Here is a 25497-nt window from a genome sequence, read left to right as displayed (position 1 = left end):
CACAACTACTGAGCTGGCATGCCACAACTACTGAAGCCCATGCGCCTAAAGCCCGTGCTCCACAACAAGAGAAGCCACCACAGTGAGAAGCCCGCACACCCCAGAGAAGAGTAGCCCCCGCTCGCCACAACTAGAGACAGCCTACACACAGCAACAAAGACCCAACGCAGCCAAAAATAAATAAATAAAAAATAAATAAATTTCTAAAAAAAAAAACCACTTAACAAAAAAGAAGACATATAGATGGCCAGTAGGCACAGGAAAAGATGCTCAACATTGCTAATTATTAGAGAAATGCAAATCAAAACTACAGTGAGGTATCATCTCACACCAGTCAGAATGGCCATCATTAAAAAGTCTACAAATAATAAATGCTGGAAAGGGTGTGGAGAATAGAGAACCTTCCTACACTGTTGATGGGACTGTAAATTGGTGCAGTGACTATGGAAAACAGTACGGGAAGTTCCTTAAAAAACTAAAAACAGAGTTATCATACGATCCAGCAATCCCACTCTTGGGCATATATCCAGAGAAAACTCTAATTCGAAAAGATACGTGCACCCCAACATTCATAGCAGCACTATTCACAATAGCCAAGACATGGAAGCAACCTGTGTCCACTGACAGATGAATGGATAAAGAAGATGTGATACACTTATACAGTGGAATATCACTCAGCCATAAAAAAGAATGAAATAATGTCATTTGTAGCAACATGGGTGGACCTAGAGATTATCATTCTAAGTGAAGTCAGACAGAGAACGACAAATACCATATGATATCACTTATATGTGGAATCTAAAATATGACACAAATGAACTTATCTACAAAACAGAAACAGACTCACAGACATAGAGGACAGACTTGTGGTTGCCAAGTGGTGGTGGGGGGAGGGATAGGCTGGGAGTTTGGGGTTGGTAGATGCAAACTATTACATTTAGAATGGATAAATAGGGCTTCCCTGGTGGCACAGTGGTTAAGAATCCGCCTGCCAATGCGGGGCACATGGGTTCGAGCCCTGGCCCAGGAAGATCTCACATGCCGCGGAGGAACTAAGCCCGTGCGCCACAACTACTGAGCCTGTGCTCTAGAAGCCGCAAGCCACAACTACTACTGAGCTCATGTGCCACAACTACTGAAGTCTGCGCGCCTAGAAGCCGCAACAAGAGAAGCCACTGCAATGAGAAGCCTGTGCACCGCAATGAAGAGTAGCCCCCGCTCACTGCAACTAGAGAAAGCCCGTGCGCAGCAATGAAGACCCAACACAGCCCAAAATAAAAATAAATAAATAAATAAATTTTTTTAAATGCTTAGGGATTATGGCAGAGGCTCCCTAAGACCACTCCCAGGTTTGACAATTCAGGGGATTCAGCATATACTCCTGCTTACAGCTACGATTTATTACAGAGAAAGGATATAAAGCAAGATCAGCACAGAAAATAGATGTGGGGCAAAATGTGAAGGCAACCCGGCACAAGCTTTCAAGAGTCTTTTCCCTGTGGAGTCACACAGGACGAACTTAATTCCTTGAGCAATGAGTTGGGGCCACACACGTGCAATGTTGTCTGTCAAGGAAGATTATTAGAGACTCAGCACCCAAGGTTCTCATAGGGGGCTGATCATACAGGCACCCTCTGCCTAGCAGGTACCAAAATTCCAGACTCTCAGAAGGAACTCGGAAGCTCAGCATAAGCCACGTTGTTTGAACCAACAGTTTAGGCACAGTGAGCCATTCTTATCAGTTTATCAGTTCTGAGAATTATGGGAACTCTCCCGAAGTCAAATGTCCAGATGACAACCAAGGCCAAGCAGACTTTTCTTTTTTTTTTTGAAGAAATACGGACTTTAATGAAGATTCTTTCCCTTTGGTATAAGTGAGACCTGTGAAAACATCCAAACAAAAAGAAAAGAAAAAAAAGGACGTGAGGATTTCGATAGTCCACGCTCCCTTATCCACAAGGCCTAAGGACAGAGCAGGGCCGGCACCCCTGTAGCTGCGGCAGGACCCGCCTGGAGAAGGGATTCAGTAACTGCAGGTTTTAAGTGTCCCGCCCGCCCACCCGCCCCGTGTGGAACTAACACTCATTCAGCCAAACTTCTGCCTCCCAGCCTTGCGTGGGAGGTCCAAGTTTCTCTAGTCCTAGCTCACACTCGAACTCTCTCGGCCTCTGGTCTCTCAGAAAAGATAACGCTACCGGCAAAGGCCGGGGTGAGGAAAATGCCGATAGTTGTAAAAGGGCTTTGAAAAGTCAAAAAGGTGATGTATAAATCGATTACTATCATTTTGTGCTCAGGAATAAGCTATGGAAAACAAATTAGGAAAGTAAATCTACAGCCCTAAAATATATGCATATAAAATTAAAAATAAATGCAGTTCCAAATCTACTGATGGTATCTGGGAATTGTCTACTGCTTTAGAGTCTCAATGCCCCGGTTCCCACCTCCACAAAATCCACCTAGGAGGACACTTCAGTCATCCCCTCACCACCCCAGCAGGGGGAGGCAGGGCAGAGGCTACAGGGGGAGGGGCTATACTTTGGCTCTAGAGTATAGCATGCATGCAACAAGGGAGGGGTGGGCTCACCAAATGTATATATAGACCCCCTGGGGTGAGGGGCCCCACCCAGGAGGCACTGAGCAAGGGAGGGGTCCATCTCCCCGCTGGCTGGGAGGGGGCTCTGAGGCAATCTCTAAGGGTTGCATACCCAGGGGAGAGGGGGCAGCTGCCACTCCTGCCTCTGTTCCAAGCAGACCTTTCTAAGGACAGCAGTCTCAGGCCTGCTGTGTTAACTCTTTTCTTCACAGTGATAAACTTAACAAATATGTACAATGCCTGTCTACTGAAAACTACAAAACACTTCTGAGAGAAATTTTAAAAGACCTAAATAAATAGAGGGATGTACCAAATTCGTGCCTCAGACTCAATAGTGATGGCAATTCTTTACAAATTGATCTAGAAGTTCAACACAATCCCAGTCAAAATCCTAGCAGGCTTTATCGTAGACATTGACAAACACCTTAAATTTATATGGAGAGAAGCTGGTTGGAGCCTGCGACGTCATGCAGTTGTCTATTCTTCAATCACTATGTCAAGTGACACAGATGTTTCTCTTTCTTCATATGATGAAGATCAGGGATCTAAACTTATCCGAAAAGCTAGAGAGGCACCATTTGTCCCCATTGGAACGGCAGGTTTTGCAGCAATCGTTGCATATGGATTACATAAATGGAAGAGCAGGGGCGATACTAAAATGTCTGTTCACCTGATCCACATGCGCGTGGCGGCCCAAGGCTTTGTTGTGGGAGCAATGACTCTTGGTATGGGCTATTCCATGTAGCAAGAATTCTGGGCAAAACCTAAACCTTAGAAGAGGAGACGCTGTCTTGGTCTTGGTGGTGCTTGCTTTAGTTAGACATCTCATATTGAGGTTATGTGTTTATGTTGAAAATAAATTCTGTGGGTCGGACAATAACATGGTAATTTGAATATTGGCTTCCTTTCTTGCAGGCTTGATTTGCCTAGTGACTAGTTCACTAGCTAGGTCATTCAGGGGAGTCAGATTAGCACAAAAACATGTCACTTTTAAATGCACTTGATAGTAGTACAATGTCCACCTTCTTAAACTCTTCTGATAAAATTAGTTGTAAAGAGGACAACATGCCAAACCTGAAAATGCTCCCAGTTGCTGCAGAATATCATATGCTTTTGATGTAATGTAGGAATCCTATTTACCCCAGTTAATTTAACTCTTTCTGACTGCCTTGTGGACTGAGTACTGTTTTTAAGGTCTGCTTGGCTCTTGAAGAACCCTTTCAGAATAGTGCACGGAATACAACATTATAAACCTCCCGGCAACTATGTGTGTGTTTTTAAACCAAACCTAAAGAGCTGGTAACAGCTGCTTTGAAGTAGTATCTGTTTTAGAATCATAGTTGTAAACATGAGAATAACTTAACTGTAGATCCCCATTTAGCTCTTTTGTAATTGCAGAATTATAGTTTGCTGCTGTTATATCAGAATAATTTTTAAATGGCATTTTGAAATAGACCTGTGTATTTTAAGTGCTAATGCAAAGGTAAATGAAAAATCCTTTTAAAAAAATTTATATGGAAATACAGAAGAATTAGAAAAGCCAAAAGAATTTTGAAAAAGAAGAAAAAAGTTGGAAGACCTGATTTCAAAATTTACTCTAAGGCTGTAATAATCAAGACAGTGTGATACTGTCCTAAGGAGGGACATGTAGATCAGTGGAACAGAATAGAGAATCCAGAAATAGACCTACACATATTTCTTTTAAAAATGGTAATGGGCAGCTTCCCTGGTGGCTCAGTGGTTGAGAATCTGCCTGCCAATGCAGGGGACATGGGTTTGAGCCCTGGTCTGGGAAGATCCCACATGCCGCGGAGCAACTGGACCCGTGAGCCACAACTACTGAGCCTGCACGTCTGGAGCCTGTGCTCCGCAACAAGAGAGGCCGCGACAGTGAGAGGCACACACACCGTGATGAAGAGTGGCCCCCACTCGCCGCAACTAGAGAAAGCCCTCGCACAGAAACGAAGACCCAACACAGCCAAAAATAATAAATAAATAAATAATTTTTTAATAAAATGGTAATGGAAAAATTAGATATCAATATTAAAGAAAAACAACCTCAACCCTTACCTCATGTCATACACAAAAATTAACTTGAAATGGATCATAGACCTAAACGTAAAAACTAAAATTACAAAAACTTCTAGATGAAAATGTAGGTGAATATCTTCATGGCCCTAGAGCAGGCAGATTTCTTAGATAGGACACAAAAAGCACAGACCATTTAACAAATTTTTTTCGATAAACTTAAAACCTTTTGCTCTTCAAAAGGAAATGCCCTGGTGGCGCAGTGGTTAAGACTCCACACTCCCAATGCAGGGGGCCCAGGTTCGATCGCTGGTCTGGGAACTAGATCCCACATGCATGCTGCAACTAAGGAGCCCGTCTGCCACAACTAAGGAGCCCTCAAACCCCAAATAAGGAGCCCGCTTGCTGCAACTAAGACCCAACGCAACCAAATAAATAAGTAAATAAATAAATAAAAAGGAAATGAAAAGACAAGCCACAACTTGGAGAAAATATTTGCAATACATATATTTGGCAAAGGATTTGTATCCAGACATACAAGTGCTTTTACAACTTCATAATTAGAAGACACACAACCTAAGTTTTTAAAATGGGCAAAAGATTTCAGGAACCTCATAAAAGAAGATATACAAATGGCCAGTAAGCACATGAATTATTTTCAAAATCATTAGCCATCAAGGACATGCAAATTAAAACCACAATGAGATACCACTCTACATTCACTAGAATAGCTAAAATTTAAAGATTTATATTAACATACTGGCAAGGATGTAGAGCAACTGGAACTCTCATTTACTGCTGGTGAAAAAGTGAAATGGTATAACCACTTTGGAAAACAATCTGGCAGTTTATAATACATATTTACTATATGGCCTAGCAGTTCTACTCCTAGATTTTTAACAAAGATTTATACGCAAGTGTTCATAGCAGCTTTATTCATAATAACCAAAAATGGGAATGACTGAAATGTCCATCGACGGGTGAAGGAATAAACTAATTGTGATAGTCATGTAACAGAATACTACTTAGCCATAAAAAAGGAACAAACTAGTAATACACACAACTACAAGGGCAGATCTCAAAAACACCATGCCGAACAAATGAAAGCAAACACAAAAGAATATATACTGTATGATTACTACTCCAGAGAAGACTAATCTATTAGGACCAGGGATGGGAGGTGGGAATTGCTAGGAAGAGGCACAGGGAAACTTCGGGGTAATAGAAAAATTCTATACCTTGCTGCAGTGGTGCTCACATGGTATACAGGTTCATCAAAACTCATCAGATTGTTTGCTTAAAATGGGTACATTTTATTGCATGAGAATTACACCTTGATAAAGTTGAATTTTTTAATGAATGTAGGCAAAAGTATAACAAAACCCCTTCCTCTTCTGCTTGAGAATTTGCCCTTTGGTTAATTCTCTAGCTATGTTTCCCTGGTAACCAGATAAAGGTAGAGTGTCAACGAGTGAACTAGGCAACACTGCGTATGGTAACAATCACCCCTATTGGAAGATGCATGTGGGCAGGGAGGAACTAGAAATGAACTGTGAATGCATGAGAGAAGCCATAACTCTGAGCTTCCTGGAGGACAGTGATTCTTGAAGCAGAGCATGTCTCTTGTGGAGACCCTGGAAGCTACACCTATGCAATTGTCGCAAGATGTATGGTTCCTGTGAGGCGTAAGGTTTGGAAGCCCTGCCCAGCGTGAATCTCATCCCCTTGCGTGTGGGCTGTCACCTGTGGGTCCAAAGATGTAGCCTTGATGGCTATATAAATCACTCCATGATTCCTTCAGAAAAAGAAGATGTAGCTCCCCTGCTGGCCAGCTGTATTTCCTGCACGTCTCAGCAGATGGTTGCCAAGGGTGGCCCTTGGTCATCTTACAGATGGGGCTGGGTGTTTAGTAGACTAAGAAGATCCCCCGATGGACACTGCAGTGTGTATCTCACGGAAGAGTAAGACAAATGGCCGTGAAACGTATGACGGATGACCTGTTAACCTCATAAATTATCAAGGGGGGATTCCCCAGTGGTGCAGTGGTTGAGAGTCCGCCTGCCAATGCAGGGGACACGGGTTCGAGCCCTGGTCCGGGAAGATCCCACTGACCGCGGAACAACTGGGCCCGTGCGCCACAACTACTGAAGCCCGCGCGCCTAGAGCCCGTGCTCCGCAACAAGAGAAGCCACCGCAATGAGAAGCTGGCGCCCTGCAACGAAGAGTAGCCCCCGCTCGCTGCAACTAGAGAAAGCCCGCGCACAGCAACGAAGACCCAACGCAGCCAAAAATAAATTAAATGAATTTATAAATTATCAAGGGGATGCAAGTCTAGTCCTAAAGCAGTGGCTGGCACTGGCTGAATGAAATCAAGACTACAATGAGATACCAGCTAATATCCATCCAATGGGAAAAAAATCAAGAATTCTGACAATATCAAGTGTTGGAGAAGATATATAGCAACAGGATCACTTGACGCTTTGCTGGTGAGCAAGTCAATTAGCAAATCAATTTGACATTATCTTGTGAAGTTGGAAACTTACATTTCTACAACCCAGAATTCTACTCCTAGGTATGCCCAACATAAATTTTTGCACTTGTATGCCTGGAGACATGTATAAGAATGTTCACAGTGTCTTTGTTCATATTAGCGAAAACCTGTAAGCAACCCAGACGTCCACAGACAAGATTATGGATGTATAAACTGTGGTACATGCACAGAAGGGAAGAGTGTCCAACAGTCGAAATGAAAGAATGGCAGCTACATGGAACAATATTGTAACAAATTTGTTCTCTGACCACAAGGTAACAAAATTTTAAATTAACAACAAGATTAAAAATGTACGTTTGGAAACTAAAATACTCTTTGTTGGCTGCCCATTGAAGACGCAGTGTTTCTCATAGAGACACTCCTGCGTTTGGGCAGAAAAAATGTGGTGCTGGACTGCCCTGCGCAGCACAGGAGAGCTTAGCATTTTTGGTACTGACACCCCACCGTCCGTGTGACACGAGAAAGCCCACACGCACTTCCAAATGGACAGCCCCCTTGGGTGACAACCACTGCCCGCCCCTCCACCCACCACCCAGCACCCAGGATAAAGTCCAGGCTCTCTGATGGGGCCTCAGGGCCCTGATGATTGCCTGGCTTCCCCCTCTCTTGTCCCTGCTCTGTACACTTCAGCTGCCCCAAACTCCCTCGACTCCGGGTCTTTGCACCTTCCCCTCCCTGTCCCCACTGGACATTCCTCTAACCTGGCTGGCTCCTTCCAGGGGTTAGATCTTCAGAAGTCATTCCCCTGGGACGCGCCCCTGACCCCCAGCCAGGGCTAGATGCCCTTTGCCTCGGCTTCCCCAGCAAAGCCCTCGCCCACTGTGTGGTCGCTGTCTGTTTGTCGATCTGTGTGCCCCACTTACTGTAATTCTCTGTAATGCTGTGGTGCCGCCATGGCCACCTGGAGACCCAGCACGGTGCATGGCACACAACTGGTGCCCAATAAATCTAGTCCCTGTTGAATCGCCTTGTGTGTCAAAGAGCACACAGCACTGCCCGAGTCCAACGTGGAGGTAATGTGGGAATGGGAGGGCTCCCTCGAGGCGCAGGTGACGCAGGAAGAAAAAGGATTAGCCCTCCCATGGGTGGTTCCCTCGAGGGGCCTCGGGGAGCGTCCGGGCCACCCGGAAGTGCACTCCATCCCCCGCACTGTGTCGGTGGGCGAGACACCTCCCCGCTGACTGTGCCCTGCTCTCACTTCCCTCTGAATTTGCCATTTCTGACATCGTCTCCAAGTGTCTGTCTGTCATCCGTTGCCACTTCTGCGGGCGCAGGCCCTTCAACGTGCTTCTTGGAAGGTCCCACTCACCGAGTCTCCGCTAACCCTTCTTTTCCTTCATTCTCCCCACTTCCGTGCTGCCGGCAGCAGTCACCCAGCCCTCCCCAGCCCTGCCCTGCTTCTCAGCCGCTGAGTGCCGGAGCCTGCGGCACTGCATGCTCACTTCCCCGCAGGATTTCACCCTCCTCCCCCAACAGTGAGCTCACCTCCTGACGGCAGGCTCCCAAACCAAGGCCCACTGAGGCTCCCCGCAGCCCGGGTGCTCTGGGAATGGACCAGACCAGCCTCCCACTTAGGGACCTCACCGTTTGGGGCACTGACCGTCCCACCACTGCATCCCGGCCACACACCTCTCACCCTGCTCCTCCTGTCCGGCCAGGTGCAAACTGGCAAGCCCTCAAGCCCTTCACCCCTCCCACCCCACCCTGCTTCCCTCCCGCCTCCTAGGCCTGTCTGCCCTCCCTCCCCCAGGTGCACAGGGCCTGCTCCACGCCACTTGTCCCACCACTTCGCACCCTGGCTCAGCCCCCTCTGACGGGCCTTTCCCAGCCCATCCTGAGGCAGTCCGAGGTTGGAGGACAGTCACAGGGCAAGGTGGCCTGGTGTCCTCCCAGGGACACTTCATGGACCTCGGCGTGACCAAGCAGCCCTGCTACCAGCCTGTCCTCCACTCTCCCCAGTCCTGGCTCTCCGCCTCACCCTGCTCTCAGCACAGGGTCAAACAGCGGCTGACGCCTAGAGAGCGGTGGGTATGAGCTTACACACCTCCTGTCACATGGCTCCCCAGTCACCTGCTCTGCCTACATCCCGTGTACAGGCCCCATGCGTGCCACCGGCCCCCTCCCCTGGTTCACGCTGTCCTGCCCCCCAGTCTTCTGGCTCTTCTTCCACGTGGCCCGCCGGTTCCTGCCTCAGGACCTTTGCTCTGCCCCTCATCCCAGCTCTCAGCCACGATGTCCCCTCAGAGGCCCTGTAGTCCTCCCTGGCCACCCATCCCCCATCCCACCACCTGCTCTGATGCCTCTGTGGCCCTTGCTCGATGCGTCTCTGCTAGAGCAGCACCCCCGGTCTCGTCCACACCACGTGCCCAGAGCTTGGCATGCATCTGCACACAGACAGACGTGCCCGAGTCCTCGGGTGCCGAATGGACACATGAACATTCGGGAGGCTTCACCGATGAGGAGCCCGTGGCTCTCGGAGGTTCAGTAACTACCAGAGTCCAGCGGCAGCTCAGGTGTGTCCGAGCAGCACTAGGAAAGCCACAAGGCTTTCGAGGAAAATGAGGCTAGAGGCACAGTACTCAAAACGGCACCAGTGAAACATTTAAGAAGTCTCAACAACCTAATAAAAGCGATAGCACAGTGTTACATATGTTACATGGTTAAGAAACACCAAAAATACTACAATAAATATGGCATTTACCTTGAAGAAGACCTGAAGCCAGTTTATAGAAGTGGCGGGGGAAGGGCCGTGGCTTGTGGGTTACTGTGAAGCGAGTCGCCTGAAAGCGGATGGGAGGTTGGGACACGGATGTGGCGAGGCGTGGCTCAGCACAGGGAGGTGCAGCGAGCTGCGGTGCTGGCAGGTGTCCGAGGTGTGTGCGCTTTGCACGGTCCTATGTTGTTGTGGTCCATTCATCTGGGTGCGGTTTTTGCTTTCTGTTTTCACCCATTTCTCATAAACAAAACTGCAAGTAAACAAACGGAATTTGCCTTATGTTCAAATTGTTCCTAAATATATCAACCATGTTGAAACAAATTCACATTTTCAAAACAAGCATTTTAGCAAACTGTATTTTTTTCGGATTCCCTCCTATAACCAGAGTTTTCAGTAACACGACAAATTAAGAGACCGCACCAGAGAAGCGTACTCATCTACGTCATAAATTGTAGCACGAAATTCCTCAAGCTGGGGCTCAAGGACCCAGACTGGCCGAAGAGGGCTTCTGGGGTCAGAGTCTCCCACCTGCGGGACGTCAGCCTAAGCACTGTGGTGCAAGACACTAGAAAGAGAGGATCGTCACGGGGAGTCTAAGCGTTGGTCAGCCCAAGCAGGTGTCCATCAGCACCAGCAAGCAAATGAGCTTAGCTCTAGAGAGTCCTCGGGTCACAAACCCAGGGCACAAACGGCAGATTCTAAGGAGACTGGGTTGGGGAACGTCTTTACTTCTGATCTGCTGAAGAAGGGAGGAGACAAGAGACACTTTCCTAGGACCAGGCAGAAAAGGCTGGCCAAGTATGTCACAGGAAGAAGTGGGGGCAACTCTGCCCCCCTGATCCAACCGGAGCCCAGAGCCCCACCCAGGGCTCACTTGCAGGCATGGGGACCGGGGCGGCCTCAGGGCCAAGGGCAGGAAGGCCTGAGTGGCTGCTGATGGGGGTGGCCAATGCCCCCAGGTTGGGCTCTAATCCTGTGCCAATCCCAATATCTGACACCCCCGGTCTTGGTGACCTTATCAGGCCAACCTAGCGTGTGCCTGTTGGCCTTGAGCTGCTCCCCTTCTAGCAGCTCTCCCTCTGCCAGCCCTGAGCGTGGGCAGATGGGACCCCAAGTGTCGGAAGTCTGTCACTACAATCAGGTGCTGAGCGCCACGTGCAGGCCCCTACCGGACCTCAGCTCTCACCCTCAGGGTCATCTGACCTTCAAGACAAACCCACTCCCCAGATGACACAGCCCAGCCTGCCGTGACCTCACAGTCCCTCTCCCACCGCTCTCCAGATTCAGGCCTAAAACCAGGCCCCTCTGTCCCCTGCCACTTCCCTCTGTGTGCACAGAGATTCCTGATGAAAATCCCTCGTGAAGGTTCTATTCGGATTGGGCTGCGCTGAGAGCTGGGAAGGCAGGTCTGCCCTTGGCCGCAGCGCCGGCAAGGGTCTGACACAGAGGCACCGGGAGCCGGAGCCGGGGGGTGGGCAGGCTGGTGTGGCAGGCGGGATGGCAGAGCGCCCGGCTCATGGGAGACGTGTGAGGACCAGGGAAGCGTGCAGTGGAAGGGCCGGCATCATCAGGCGTGAAGTCGGCGTGCGCTTTGAGGAGCTGCAGGTGCGGAGGGGAGGGGGCCGGCAGGGACGTCTGGACCCTACCTGGAGCCGAGGAGCAGGGGCAGTGGCAGGGCCAGGCGGGGCCCATGCACTTGCCCTGCGGGGTTCACCCAGAGCCCGTGAAGCGCTGGGAGTGGACTCGAGGACCCAACAGAGACGAGAGTCCTGCAGCCCTGGGGTCACAGGTCATGCAATCACGTGAACGGGTGGTTAAAGCTCCTCCCTTCACTCCAAAGCCTCCGAGCCTTAACGTCCCACCGGGGGTAAAATCCAAACCCCTGTGTGACCTCCACACACCGCCCTCTGCCTCTCTGACTCGGTTGCCACCTCTCTCTCTGCGGCTCATTCCCCTCCATCTCATAGGCCTCCTGGATGGTCTTCAAAAGTGCGGCAGGCCTGCTCATGTGCCCAGGGCCTTTGCACTGGCTGGCCCTCTATCTAGAAGGCTTGCTCCTCAACATCCTCATTTCTTGTCCTGCCCCCGCCTCGAGTCCCCTCCCAAGTGTCGCCTTGTCAGGGACGCCCTCCGACCACTCTGTACTGAAGGCCTTCACCTCCGCTTGCTCGCCCTTTGCCCGCGTTACGCCTCCCCACGGCCTGCATCACCACCACCCTCGTCATCCTTCTCTCTGTCGACTGCCCATGGTCCCGCCGGGACATCAGCTCCGAGGCAGCAGGCCTTTGCTGTGTTCCCTGCACCAGGGAGAGATGGCGTCGGTGGCTGCCGTGGAGCAAACGACCAAACGTACGGTCCTTACAGAAGCCACGAGAGCGCATCGCAAGCCCACATGGAAGAGGGGGAGACTGAGGCATCAGAGGGCCACGTGTCCTCTGGCCTAACCCTAGCCCTCGCTGGCAGGGCGGTCCTTGGCTCGGGCCCATCAGATCTCAGGCCCCCCCCACCTCCACGCCCCTCTGTGCCCCCGACCCAGACTTTGAGAACACCCTCCAGTCAAGGAATGGGGCTGGGGAGCCTGGGGTTCCCGCCAACAGCTTCCAGCCTGCTCTGGGCAGCTCCTGGCCATAGAAATGGAGCCAGAGAGGGCAGAGGTTCCTTGTTTGTTCCCTGCTGTCCCCCGCAACGGGGCCTGGCAGGCTTTCAAGATCTCTGGGCTGATGAGAAAACGCATTTAGCTCTCCCTCTGTGCCAGACGTTGCCTCGCTATTTTACACACATTACCTCATCTAAGCCTCACAACAACAGTAGAAGAAGGGAGCGTTATTACCCCACTTGACAGACAAAGGAACAGAGGCACAGAGGATGCGGGCTGCCCCGGGCCCACACAGCAAAGCTGGAGACCAGACGCGTGACCCCTCTGATGCTGCTGAAGGGGAACCCTGAGGGGGTCTCCCAAGCTGGGGCGTGAAGTGGGAGCAGGAATCAACTGAGGGTCAGGGTAGGGGGCACACGGGTCTGACGTGGGGTCTGTGGAGCCTGGGGCCCTGAACCCCAACCACACATGCCCAGCAGCCCTGGCTCCTAGCCCCCTCCCCTCTCTCGGGCTGACCAGCCCTCCTCCTCCTTGCTGTCCTCCAGATAACACTTCTCAAAAAGCCGAGAGGGCCCTGCTACCAACACGGAGACGTGGCCAAGGCTCCAGAGCCTGCCAGAGCCCTCCTGGCCTCTGCCCTGGCCTCTAGTCCCCGAGCCCTTCACGAGGGGTGATGGACGAGCCCCGGGGTTGGTGACCAAGGTCTCACTCCTAGAACATTCCGCCTCTAGCCGAGACCTGGACAGTCTTTCCTCTGAGGCTGCTCTTCCCGACTCTGGCTGGCAGGGCCCCAGGCAGGTGAGCAGGTGCCCCTGCTGCCCCCAGGGCCGGCTGCCTCCCCACGGCCCTCCAGACTCAGGGAGGGCACAGCCGGCCCCTCAGAAACCCAGAGGCACGTCCTCCTCAGACACTCAGAAGGCCAACTAGCACCTGGCCTGTTTCTACCGCTAGCCAACGCGTCTTCTCCAGCTTCATGGTGGGAATTCTTTCAGAAAAGAGAAGAAAAGGTTGAATAAAGATGCGCTGACTGATACTTTTCTTGAGCACCTACTGTGTGCCAGGGCCTGTACTGGGCTCTGGGATGCAGAGTGTGCTGTGGTCCTTGTCCTCTCCGGGACGCCACCCTGAGTCCTCCCTCTGAGTGGAGCCTGGATCCAGCAGTGGGTCAGAACGACCCCTTGGCAGCTGTGCAGAGAGGCTGCAGCAGAAAGGGTGAGGCTGGACGCAGGAAGAGCAGACCAGAGACCAGGCAGCCCGCCCCGAGCCCCAACCTTGACAGCCGGGAAGACGCAGGAAGCATGGGCCAGTTGTGGGGACCTGGAAAGCCCAGGCACTTGGCATGGCTGTGTCTCGGTGCCCCCCCCATAGGAGGAGGTGACTGTACATCCGCCTGGGGTGGCGGGTGCTGGGACTGTCACAGCAGCGCCTGGAGGGTGCTGGCCGACTCCGTGGGAGCGCAGACTGGGCAAAGCCCCCCAGGAGCGCCTTGCCAGCACCAGGATGTGACTGCGAGCCCGCAGACCCTGAGGTTAAACAGGACTGAAATGATCACAGGGCCGGTGTTGCGAGAATGTGCGTTAGCCACATGCAGACTGGCCCCTCCTCAGGAGGGGATGGGAAGTAAAACGGGGTGTGGACGGAGGGCTCCAGGTTGAAGGTCCCTGTTCTTCAGCAACTTAGTGCCTTGAGAAGATGGCTTTAAAACGAAGTTTGCTAAACCTACAAAGAATCCCTAGCCAAGACAGGAGCAAAGATCCCTGAAGGCCTTGCCAAGTTGGCACGCCGAGCTGAATCTAATGAGGCAAATCTGAATGGGGACAAACTGTGCAAAAGCCAGTGACCCGAGACCAGACGGGGGGGGTCTGACTCAGCATAAGCAAGCGGGAAAACACTGAAGGTCTGTCTGCAGTGAATCCCTGATGAGCCCGCGGGGAATGCAAAGCCAGAGTAGAGGCGTGGAGGTTCCCGTCACTCCTGCAGCCCTGGCCTCCCTGTAGCAGGACCTGAGAACCATTCCACAGTGACACTGGCCAGGAGCTCAGACGGAAGAGCAGGACAGAAGACATCGAGGGGTGGCCCCATGCGTGCACACCCCAAACTCTTGCCCCCAAACACATGATCCAAATTAACGCGGGTCAATTTTTGGATGAATCCCTTGCTCGCCAGATTTTTGCTACTCTCAATCCCAAGCTCAAACCTAACAGATTTGGATACCAAAGGACACTGTCTATGTGATATAACAGCAAAAAAAAAAAAAAAAAAAAAGATGAGAAAATTAAAGAGAGCGAATGAAGCCTGAAGAGGGTGAGTACAAGGAAAGGGCAGGAGGCTGCAGCTCAGCGCCTGGGGGAGCCGGGTCTTCTGAGGAGAGGCTGGTGGCAGCAGAGGTACAGTGATCTGCAGCCAGGCAGTGGGGACAGCATCTGGCCCGGCCCCGGGCTTCCAGAGCTGGAAGGGGCTGGGGAGCCCTCCGCTGCACCCCGCCCTCCGCACCACCTCCTCCTGGGAGCTGTGGTGCCCGCATCTCCTCGTGACCTTCCCACTCACTTCTCACACTCAGGAACCCGGCATTGGCCAAATGGCTCCAGCCAAACAGCCCTCCCTAAGTCCCCAGCGACTTCCAAGTCCCTAAGGCCGATGCACACTTTGCCCTCCTGTCATCTGGCCTCTCGGCGCCATTCTTTTCCCTCAGCCTGTGGCTGTGCCAGCCCAGCCCCCTCGGGCTCCTCATCGTGTCCCTGTGGCATTTCCATCCTGTGTTCTCTGCAGGCTTGTCCTGCTCTTCAAGGCCCAGGAGGCCTAAAGCCTATTGTCTTTCGTGACCTACTGGTTCCTGGTGACCTCACCCACCGCTGTGGCTTCATCTGCCGTCTAGAAGCTGATGACCCCAAGTGGTATCTTGCCAGTCCACGCAGCGGGCTCTCCCCGGGGACCCGAGCGGTAGCCACGGCCTCCTTGAACTCTCTCCTCAGAGGCTTCATGGCACCCGCTCTCAGCAGCGCATCCAAACCTGACTCAGGGTCTTTGCTCTAAACTTGGTCTTGCTTCCTGCTGGGCTGGGGTCACCAGCAGCTGTGAGGCTGTCCCTGCTGACGCCCGTGCCCAAGCCCAGGCCACCGGGTGCCCACTGAACTTCTCTCCACCTCCTCGGCACCACTGCGTCCAAGGCACCCGCGCCGCTTGCTGCGTGACTGTGGCGGCCTCCTTACTGCGCTCCATTCAGCGGCTCTTTCTCTCCAATCCATCCAATCCATTCGCGCCCTTCTTAAAGCCCTTCCTTTAAGGCTTCCCAAGGCCTTTAGGATGAAGATTAGTATGAGCCCTGCGGCCGCCAGGCCCCATCACAACCTGGGCCCTCTGTCCTCCGCGCCCCGCGCCCCGCCCCCGGGTCCATCACACGGGCCATCACCTGGGGCCTCTGCACGGGCTGTTCTTCCGGCTGGCAGCTCTTCTCCCACCAGAGACTCCTCCTTCGTGTCACCTCAGCCATCACTTCCTCAGGGAAGGCTGCCCTGAGCTGACTGGGTCCACCCTGCCCGCCGCACCTTCTCCCGGCACGACGCACAGCATTCGTCACGGTGGTAGTTCGACTTTTATGTGTGATTGTTCGATTCACGGCTGCTCCCCACTGTACTTGATATGGCCGATACGGCAGGGACAATGCCTGATTACGACTAGGATTGAACCCCCAGTTCCCAGCACAGAACCCCCAATTCCTAGCACAACGCCTGCCATATGGTTGGTGCTCAATATATATATTTTTGGAGGAAAGCAGCACTGGTACAATGGGAAATACAGATGGTGTATCAGTCAGCGTTCCTGTATATTAAGAGATTTATTTTAAGGAATTGGCTCACACAATTGTGGGAAATAGCACGTCCGAAGTCTGTGGAGCAGACCAGGAGACTGGAAACTCAGGCAGAATTTCTAGGACAGCGTTGAGGCACAATTCCTTCTTCCCTGGAAAACGTCAGTTTTCTATTCTTAAGGCTTTCAAATGATTGTATGAAGACCACCCACATGACTGAGAATAATCTGCTTTACTTAAAGTCAACCTTCAGAGCAATGGCTACGCTAGTGTTTGACCAAATGCCTGGGCAGCACCATAGCCCAGCCAAGCTGACACAGAAAATGTAACCATCACAGATGGCAAGGAGGGCATCAACCCAAGGAGAGGCCAACAGCGAGGTAAGACTGGACAGTGGAAGAGGACTGAGAGGGCCGCAACAAGCTTGTTTTCACATGCTGGAGGAAAACCCAGCAGAGATGTTCTATGAAGAGCAGAGGGTGTGGAGAGGGGATCTCCTCCACTGAAGAAATCTCAGCCCTGGTCCCCAGGGCCAGAGTGACTCAGCCAGGATTACAGTCTGGGGCGTCAGAGGAAGGTGAGGGCAGGCCCCCCATTGTGAGGTCCAGGTAGAATGCTCGACTCAGACTGGCCCCAGCCCTGGCTGATCTTCGACTCCATCCTCACCCCCACCCTCCTGCCAGGAGGGTGCCCTCTGCCTTATACCAGGACGTCACCACCCTCTCCTGTTCAAGAGCAGATGCCCACAGAGCCAGTGGAGGTCACAAGGACATGGCCTCACTCAACTCCCAAGGTCAGGCCTGCGAATTTCTCTGTGTAGACGGCTCTAAAAAGGGGGCGTGCGATAAGGACTCAGAGATATGAGTTCTCGGAACCTGATGAGGAATGCAGTCTTGGGTTCTTGAAGGACTACAGTCAGGAAAATTCAAGAAGCCAGAGAATAGTGGGCACAGAGGGGGCACCGCTGGGGAATTTGGAATAGGGGAACCTGAGTCATCAGAAATGGAAACTCCAAGCTATAGGGAGCCTATTGCTTAGACAAGGGAGCCCCTGGGCCAGCAGCCAGAGAAAGGCTCTGAGCACCTGGGGTCAGAAGAAGGCATAGCCCAGTGTCCCGCTGTCCAAGATGTTAGTCCCCAGGAGAAGGCTGACAGCTAAATCCAGGTGTGCCCAAGATCCCAAGGAAAGGGCACCCTCTCCAGGAAGGCAGGTGATGACCCTTCATTCAGCAGATGTTCACTGGTTACCTACCTACACGGCACCCGGCCCTTTGCTGGATGCTGGCAAGTCGCACAATCCTTGCCCGGGATGTGAAGTGAGTGAAACAGTGCTAGAGAGCTAACTGCACAGAGCCAGGTAAGTGCTGTGATGGAGGACACGCCTGCGGGGAAGCCTAGAGGGCGGCGGTTGCGAAGCTCCACAGAGGAAAGCCGGCTGGACAGAGAAGGGGTGGGAATGTTCCAGGCTGAAGCAGGGCCTGCGCTCAGGCCTGGAGGCACGGAGAGCTGAGCCTGGTAGAGCAGAGAGGCCTGGAGGAGGTGCAGCCTCTGACCTCACAATACCCAGGCCCACGGGCCAGCCTTGCAACTTGCAAACTCTGGTGCCCTCTTCCAGCCCAGGCGAGGCCCCGGGCCCTGGGCAGCCTCCAGGTGCAGCGCCCTGCTGAGGGCCGCACCCTTCCCGCTGCCCTGGGGCATGTCTCTACTCACCAATTATGAGGGGCTTCGGCATCAGATCGAGAGGCTGGTGCGGGAAAACGAGGAACTGAAGAAGCTGGTGTGGCTCATTCGGGAGAATCACGAGCTCAAGTCGGCAATCAAGATGCAGGCGGGTGGCCTGGGCATCAGCGGGTTCAGCAGCAGGCTGGGCGAGGCAGTGACCGGCCCTCCTCAACACCAGGGTAACTGCAAGAGGCCTGAGTTCAAGAAAAGCGGGGAGGGAAGGGTGAGGCTGCACCCGAGAGGAGAGACTCTGTGCTGGGGTCTCGGGAAATCGTGGAGAGAAGGGTGGAGATAGCAACAAACACGGGGTGAGGGGAGGGCGAGGACATAGGACAACCAGGATAAAAGGACAAAACTAGGCACCAGCCCCATTCACCTGATGGCAGGAGTCCCTGCCCACCCACGCACGCCTCCCCTCAGGTGAACTTCCAAGCAGCTCCACAGACTGAGAATTTCCCAGCCCTGGAATCCAAAGGTGCTGCCCCACTGGACCCAATACGGCACCCATCCTCAGCTTCCCCCCCATCCCCCCCTCAGCACCCTGCCCCGTCCCTCTCCACTCAGAGGTGGCCAGAAGGCAATTGACCGCCGGAGTCTAGAAACCAAGGAGAGAAACCAGGACTGAAGCTTGAGGTTTGAAATCATTAGTGTGTGACAGCCCTGGGGCTGGAGAGGAGGTATGGGGCAGGGTGAGACAGAAGAGTGGGCAAAGAAGTTAGAGGCGTTCACACAGAAGCTGGCCAGGGACCAGCGCTCCCCAAGCCACCACATTCTGGCACAGAACGCCAGGGAGTACAAGAGTCCTAAAATCAAACCTGACCTTCCAGGTTGTTACAAAGGTTTATTTGTCAGGTAAGCAGATAGAACATAATTTAACAGTTCGTTAGCTTGACTGATAACTTTTAACTGACATATCATATGTAAGCCTCCACTTGTGCTCTTGGCCAGGGTGAACCTGGGAGAAGGAAATTCAGTCTTGGAGGAAGAGAACAAGTTGTACTTTGGACAAACTGACTCTAAGACGTTCTCACGACATCCACCTGGAGCATCCAGGAGGCAGTGGAGGTATGAGCCTGAGGCTCAAAGGAGAGGTCAGGGCTAGAGAGAAAAGATCGAAGAGTCATTGATAACTGAAGCCGCAGGAAGGGTGAGACGATCTGGAAAGAGAGAGGAACAGTGAGAAGAGACTGGGGACAAGTCCTGAGTCAAGACAGGCAGAGAAGCTGGCAAAGGGGCACTCAGAGAGACAAGGGACACCTCAAAAGTGTAATGTCACAGAAGCCGAGGCAGCTTCGAAGGGGACAGAGTGTCAGCAAAATAAAAGCTGCCTGAGAGGTCGAGCAAGCAAAGTGCTAATGACCTGGCGTTAGTAACCTTGGCTAGAGCAGCTTCAACCCGACTGTAAGTAGGAAAGGCCCGCGGAGTGAGGTGAAGAGTGAGTGAGAAAATGGAGAGAATAGATGGCTGACACTTCGTTCATGAAGTAGGGCTTGGAGGGGGGCACTAGCTGGAGAGGGGCTTGGCATCCAGAGCTGCTTTTCCTGATGGCAGAGACCTGAGTTTATTTCTATGGAAAGGGAAGATACGAAAGAGAAAAGGAATACTTTATAGAGCAGAGGCTGCCTTGACTGAAGGAAGAACATCTCCTCCACTGTCTGGGAAAGGAAGGAGGAAGGAAGGGTGAGTGAGAATGCCAGGTGGGAAGCTAAAAAAACTCCAGAACCATGGCTTCAGTTTTCTCTGGGAAAACGTCATGCTCTGAGAGTCAGGGTGGAGAGAAAAAGATGGGGAAAGTCTGAAATAGAGTGACGATGGCAGGAGGAACTGAGAGGGGAACCGGGGAGGTGTGTAACGGGCCCAAATGAAGCCGGCATGTGTGGACCATGAAGGCAGCAGCCACCAACCGTCTCCAGCAGCATTTGGCTGGCGGGGGTGGGGACCGACATGGGGAAGGCAGGCAGGGGGAGCTAAGGGCCAGTCAGCAAGAGCCTGGGCACATCGAAGAAGGAAGTGGATGCCAGCCGGGCTGTCACATGAGAAGAAAATACAGAGGCCAGCGTACCAGAGATCTGGAGAGGCTGGCAGTGATGGCAGACGGCACCCCTCTGTGGTCAGAGCGGGAGACCTGCGCGGCAGGAAATCGGCAAACATTGGCTGTTGGCTGGATTCATTTCACAGGGGAGAAAGGCCATGAGGTTCAGGCGCTGGCCCTGTGAACACGGCAGGTGGCAGGTGGAGCCAGGATGGCTTAGGGCTGTAGGGCCTCCTGTTCCTGAGGGCTCAGGGACTCACTCGGCCCGTGCCGGGAAGTCTCGCAGACGGAAGATGCGTGGGGAGTCGGGGCCGTTGGGGCAGAGAGGAAAGGAGGGCTGCGCTGAGGGCTCAAGCCACTAAAACAGGGACCGCCCCCCACGCTGGCTCCTCCCTGCAGAGGCGGCCAGGCTGGGAAAGGCTGTCAGGGCAGGTGGGCAGCAGGGCTTCTGTTGCCCTTTCTGCTGGGCACCCTCCCCCGCTGCCCCCTCCTTCCTCACCGAAGCCCACCCCCCTCCCAGGCCGCCAGCCCTGCTGCCCGCTCTGTCTCCTCTTGGGGGCTGCAGGCTGGTGGAAGCTTCCTCAGGCGGGGAGCAGCCTTCTTCCTCTTTTCCGAAGGGCTTTTGCCAGCCCTGCGCCTCACCGCCTCCCTCCCCCTCCCCCCAGTCCCAGAGCCTTCATTACCCCAGGGTCTGTTACCCCATCAGGGCCTCCTTCCTCCCCTCAGGAACTGTCCCCGCCTCAGGACCCATCCTCCCCCAAGTCCCAACCCCCACCCCGGACCCTACACCCCGCCCCAGGGACTGACCCTAAGCCCCCTGGATCCATCCCTCGTGGGACCCCAGCCCTCCCTCAGGACTTGCCTTCCTCTTAGGACCCTGCTCCCCCCTCAGAACGCACCCCCCCGGGGACCCCATCCCCCCTCAGGACCCACCTTCCTTTTGGGACCTCTGTCCCCCCTCAGAACCCGCCCCCACCTCAGGGCCAGTCCCCTCCTCAGTACCTGTCACCATCCCCCCTCTCTTTCTCACCTCCCGCCGCCCCAGACCTCTTGGAACCCTGGGTTCTAGCGGCCTTTGCTCACCCGTCTCGCCTCCTCGAGCCCGGCCTTAAGCAACACCTTCCCGCCCAGACCCTCAGGCCCCGCCCCTCAGGGCAGCCCCGTTACGCTAGCTCCGCCCCTTGAGCGGCGCCGCAACTCTGGCCCCGCCCCTACGCTCGGGCTCCGCCCCGTCAGGGCCCTTCCTGGCGCCCCGCCTCCTCCGACCGCCAGGTTCGACCCCCGCCACATTGACTGTCCCTAGCCTTCGTCCCCGCGTGGACCGGGGGGTCTCGGTGGCCGGGCCGCCCTTGCCCGGGTGTGGGCCCGGCCTGTCCCTCGCGGGGCCGACGTCCTCGCGGAGGGAGGGTTCCGAGGCCGGAGGGGTCACGGGCGGTGGGCAGGCCCGGAAGGGACCGCTGGGGAGGCTCTGCAGCCCGGAGCCCGAGGGCCGGCCAGGGAGAAGGCGCGAGGGCGCGGCCGAGTGCAGGACAGTGTGGCGGCCACGTCCTGACCGACGCGACGAGGGGCGGGAGACCAGAGTGGGGCCCCTCCAGAGTCCCGCCCTCGGCCTCGGCGGGAAGGATGGAGCTGCCCCTGTGAGGAGCAGGCGGGAGGAAATCACAAGTTCACTTAAACGGTTAAAACATTGTAAACTGCATTTGTAGATCTAAGACATTTGCTTTTCTTTTTAGCTTCAATAGTCTGATGTAACAAACAAACCTTCCTGGACCCAAATAATTCTTATGCATAAAGTAAACATATAGGGCTTCCCTGGTGGCGCAGTGGTTAAGAATCCGCCTGCCAATGCAGGGTACACGGGTTCGAGCCCTGGTCCGGAAAGATCGCACATGCCGCGGAGCAACTAAGCCGGTGCGCCACAACTACTGAGCCTGCGCTCTAGAGCCTGTGAGCCACAACTACTGAAGCCCGCGCGCCTAGAGTCCATGCTCCACAAGAGAAGCCACCACACGGAAGAGTGGCCCCCACTCACTGCAAATAGCGGAAGCCCACGCGCAGCAACGAAGACCCAACGCAGCCAAAAAAATAATTAATTAATTATTTTAAAAAGCTAAAAAAAACCCATATAGATGCAGTGAATCTAAGTTCTCTTTTAAGTTTCTAATACTGTATGTAGTAAAGTACGTAGGAACATTTCAACTCATAAATCTAAATCAGCAAAATATAAATTATAAGGTTAAAACAATCACTTGCACATTTTGCATTACAATACAAAGCTATAGGACTGAAATCTCTTAAACCGAGGCTCGACCTGGGGCTCCTGTTGGCTCAGAACACTCCTGTTCATGAGAATTCCCTGGAGGTCCAGTGGTTGGGCTGTGGCTCGTGGGCTCTAGAGCGCAGGCTCAGTAGTTGTGGCGAACGTGCTTAGTTGCTCCGTGTCACGTGGGATCTTCCCGGACCAGGGCTCAAACCTGTGTCCCCTTCATTGGCAGATGGATTCTTAACCACTGCACCACCAGGGAAGCCCTGAATCTCTTTTTAATTAACAACTTTATTAAGATATAATTCAAATACCATAAATTCGCTCCTTTAAAGTGTACAATTTTACGTTTTTTGGTATATTCACAGATATGTACAAACACCACCGCAATCAATTTTAGAACTCTTTCATCACCCCCAAAACAAACCCTCTAGCAATCACACTCCTACTGCCCAACCCTCCTCAACTCTAAGCAACCACTAATTTACTTTCTATTTTTATGTATTCGTTTGTTCTGGACAGTCCATATAATTGGATTCATATATAAGTGGCTTTTGTGGCTGGCTTCTTTCATTTAGCATAATGTCTTCAAGGTGTATCCATGCTGTAGATGAGTCAGTGCGTGTACGCGGGATGTGGGGAAGGTTGTTTTTATGGCTGAATAATATTCTGTTAACGGATTACCACATTTTGTTTATCCATTCATTGGTTCTTGGACTTTTGTTTCCTCCTTTCAGCTATTATGAATAATGATGCCATAAGCATTCATGTATCAGTTTTTGTGTGGACGTATGTTTCTATTTCTCTTGACTATATATCTAGGAGAGGAAGTGCTGCATCATATGCTAACTCTATGTTTACCTGTTTGAGGAGCTGCCAGATTGTTTTCCAGTGGGGCTACACAACTTTACGCTGCCACCGGCAATGTATGAGCATTCCAATTTCTCCACATCCTTGCCAATACTTATTTTTTTTTTTATTTTATTAGCGCATAATTGCTTTACAATGTTGTGTTAGTTTCTGCTGTAGAACAAAGTGAATCAGCTATATATATAAATATATCCCCTCCCTCTTGAGCCTCCCTCCCACCCCTTGCCAATACTTATTAGCTGACTTTTTGATTATAGCCATCCTAGTGGATGTGAAGTGGTATATCATTGTGGTGTTGATTTGTATTTCCCTGATGACTAATGAGGCTGAGCAAATTTTCATGTGTTTTTTGGACATTTGTATATCATCTTTGAGAAATGTATGTTCAGACCTTTGGTCCATTTTTTAAAAAAATTTATTTTTGGCTGCGTTGGGTCATCGCTGCTGTGCACGGGCTTTCTCTAGTTGCAGTGAGCGGGGGTTACTCTTCATTGGGGTACATGGGCTTCTCATTGCAGTGGCTTCTCTTGTTGTGGAGCACGAGCTCTAGGCACTCAAGCTTCATTAGTTGTGGCTCGTGGGCTCTACAGCGCAGGCTCAGTAGTTGTGGCCCACGTGCTTAGTTGCTCCGTGGCATGTGGGATCTTCCCAGACCAGGGCTCGAACCTGTGTCCCCTGCATTGGCAGGCGGATTCTTAACCACTGCGCCACCAAGGAAGTCCCTGGTCCATTTTTTAATTGGACTATTTGTCTTTTTTTTATTATTGAGTTGTAAGAGTTCTTTATATATTCTGGATATAAGTCCCTCATCAAATATATGATTTGCAAATATTTTCTCCCATTCTGTCTTTTCATTTTCTTGATAGTGTCCTTTGAAACACAGAAACTTTTAATTTTGATGAAATCCAACTTATTGTTTCTTTTGTTGCTCATGGTTTTGATGTCATATCTAAGAATCCACTGCTAAATCCAAGGTCATGGAGATTTATCCCTATGTTTTCTTCTAAGAATTTTATAGTTTTAGCTCTTACATTTTGGCCTTTGATCTGTTTAGTTAACTTTTGTATAAGGTGTGAGGTAAGGATTCAATTTCATTCTTTTGCATGTGGATACCCAGTAGTCTCAGCACAATTTTTTAAAAAGGTTACTCTTTCCCCATTGAGTTTTCTTGGCACCCTTGTCGAAAATCAGTTGACTGTAAATACATGAGTTTGTTTCTGGACTCCCTATTCTAGTCCATCGGTCTGTCTGTCTCTCCTTATCCCAGTGCCAAACAGTCTTGATTACTGTCGCTTTGTAGTAAGTATTGAAATCTGAAAGTTAGTTCTCCAACTTTCTTCTTTTTCTTTTCTTGCTTTTTTTTAAAATTGAAGTATAGTTGATTTTCAGTGTTGTGTTAATTTCTGGTGTACACTTTGGTGAGAGTTTTCTTTCTTCTTTTTCAATATTGCTTTGGCAATTCTGGGTCCCTTGCAATTCTCTACGAATTTTAGGATTGGCTTGCCAGTTTCTACAAAGATGCCAGCTTGGATTCTGATAGGGAGTTCACTGAATCTGTAGATCACTAGGGGAGTATTGCCATCTTCACAATATTAAGTCTTCCAATCCATAAACACAGGATGTTTTTCCATTTATTTAGATCTTCTTTCATTTCTTTCAACAATGCTTATAGTTTTCAGAGCATAAGTTTTGCATATCTTTTGTTAAATTTATTCCTAAATATTTTACTCTTTTTGATGCTATTAATTTCATTTTTAGATTGTTCATTGCAAGTGTATGGAAATACAATTGATTTTTGTAGACCCCGCCGATGAATCTTGCACTCTTTGTATTCTAAGGACCACGCAACTCCTTCAGATAGTTACCTGTTACCTGATTGAGTTTTGGATCTCACATGGCTGTCTCAGTGGTCACAGTTTATAAGGTCATTCTATGGATAATCCTATACTGACCTTTTTTAATCATCAAGTTTTATCTGTGCTCATATATACATCATGTTCTTCATATTTATTGAACACTTTCTGTGGCCCAAGTACTGTTCTAGGCACTGGGAAACAGCAGCAAACAGACAAAGCCCTGCCCTCACGGAGCTTCCATTCTAATTGAGGGAAACAGGACAAACCAATAAGTCAATGGAGAGTATCTTGGAGAGAGATAAGTGCTAAGGAGGAAATAGTCCAGAAGAAGGGGAAGGAACAGGTGGGGTGAAGGAAACTGGTGATTTGGGATGGAAGAGCTCATTGAAGAGGTCACAACTGAAAGGACGGGTGGAAGTACGCGACCAGCTGTGCACATGGGAAGAATGTTCCAGGCAGAAGG

General features: G+C 51.6%; 2 protein-coding genes and 1 long non-coding RNA gene across 3 annotated transcripts in view; 2 read left to right on the top strand and 1 right to left on the bottom strand.

Moving 5' to 3' along the window:
- Nucleotides 1–1524: 1524 nt before the first annotated feature.
- LOC130705509 (uncharacterized) lies at nt 1525–21169 on the bottom strand. Its single transcript, XR_009005776.1, has 5 exons — nt 21129–21169; nt 20076–20223; nt 18002–18207; nt 9874–10138; nt 1525–1881 (listed from the first exon to the last, which is right to left on the bottom strand). It is a non-coding gene; the product is annotated as an uncharacterized LOC130705509 (long non-coding RNA).
- Nucleotides 3087–3338, top strand: LOC103001768 (HIG1 domain family member 1A, mitochondrial-like). The gene has a single exon (XM_057531881.1). It carries the CDS (start codon nt 3087–3089, stop codon nt 3336–3338), a length of 252 nt encoding a protein of 83 aa, XP_057387864.1.
- The window catches only part of SPATC1 (spermatogenesis and centriole associated 1), a 19706-nt gene continuing 12196 nt past the window's right edge, over nt 17988–25497 (top strand). The window contains exon 1 of the mRNA XM_057531848.1: nt 17988–18198. Within this exon, the coding sequence (XP_057387831.1) occupies nt 17988–18198 (211 nt within the window). The remainder of the gene's footprint in view (nt 18199–25497) is intronic.

Source organism: Balaenoptera acutorostrata, chromosome 17 (assembly GCF_949987535.1).
Source record: "Balaenoptera acutorostrata chromosome 17, mBalAcu1.1, whole genome shotgun sequence".
Classification (NCBI taxonomy): Eukaryota; Metazoa; Chordata; class Mammalia; order Artiodactyla; family Balaenopteridae; genus Balaenoptera; species Balaenoptera acutorostrata.
The sequence above is the reverse complement of the archived record's forward strand: the minus strand, read 5'-3'. Positions and strand labels throughout refer to the sequence as shown.

Excerpts from the sequence above, each read along its gene's own strand:
- LOC103001768 (XM_057531881.1), top strand. The coding sequence starts at position 3,087 with ATGTCAAGTGACACAGATGTTTCTCTTTCTTCATATGATGAAGATCAG.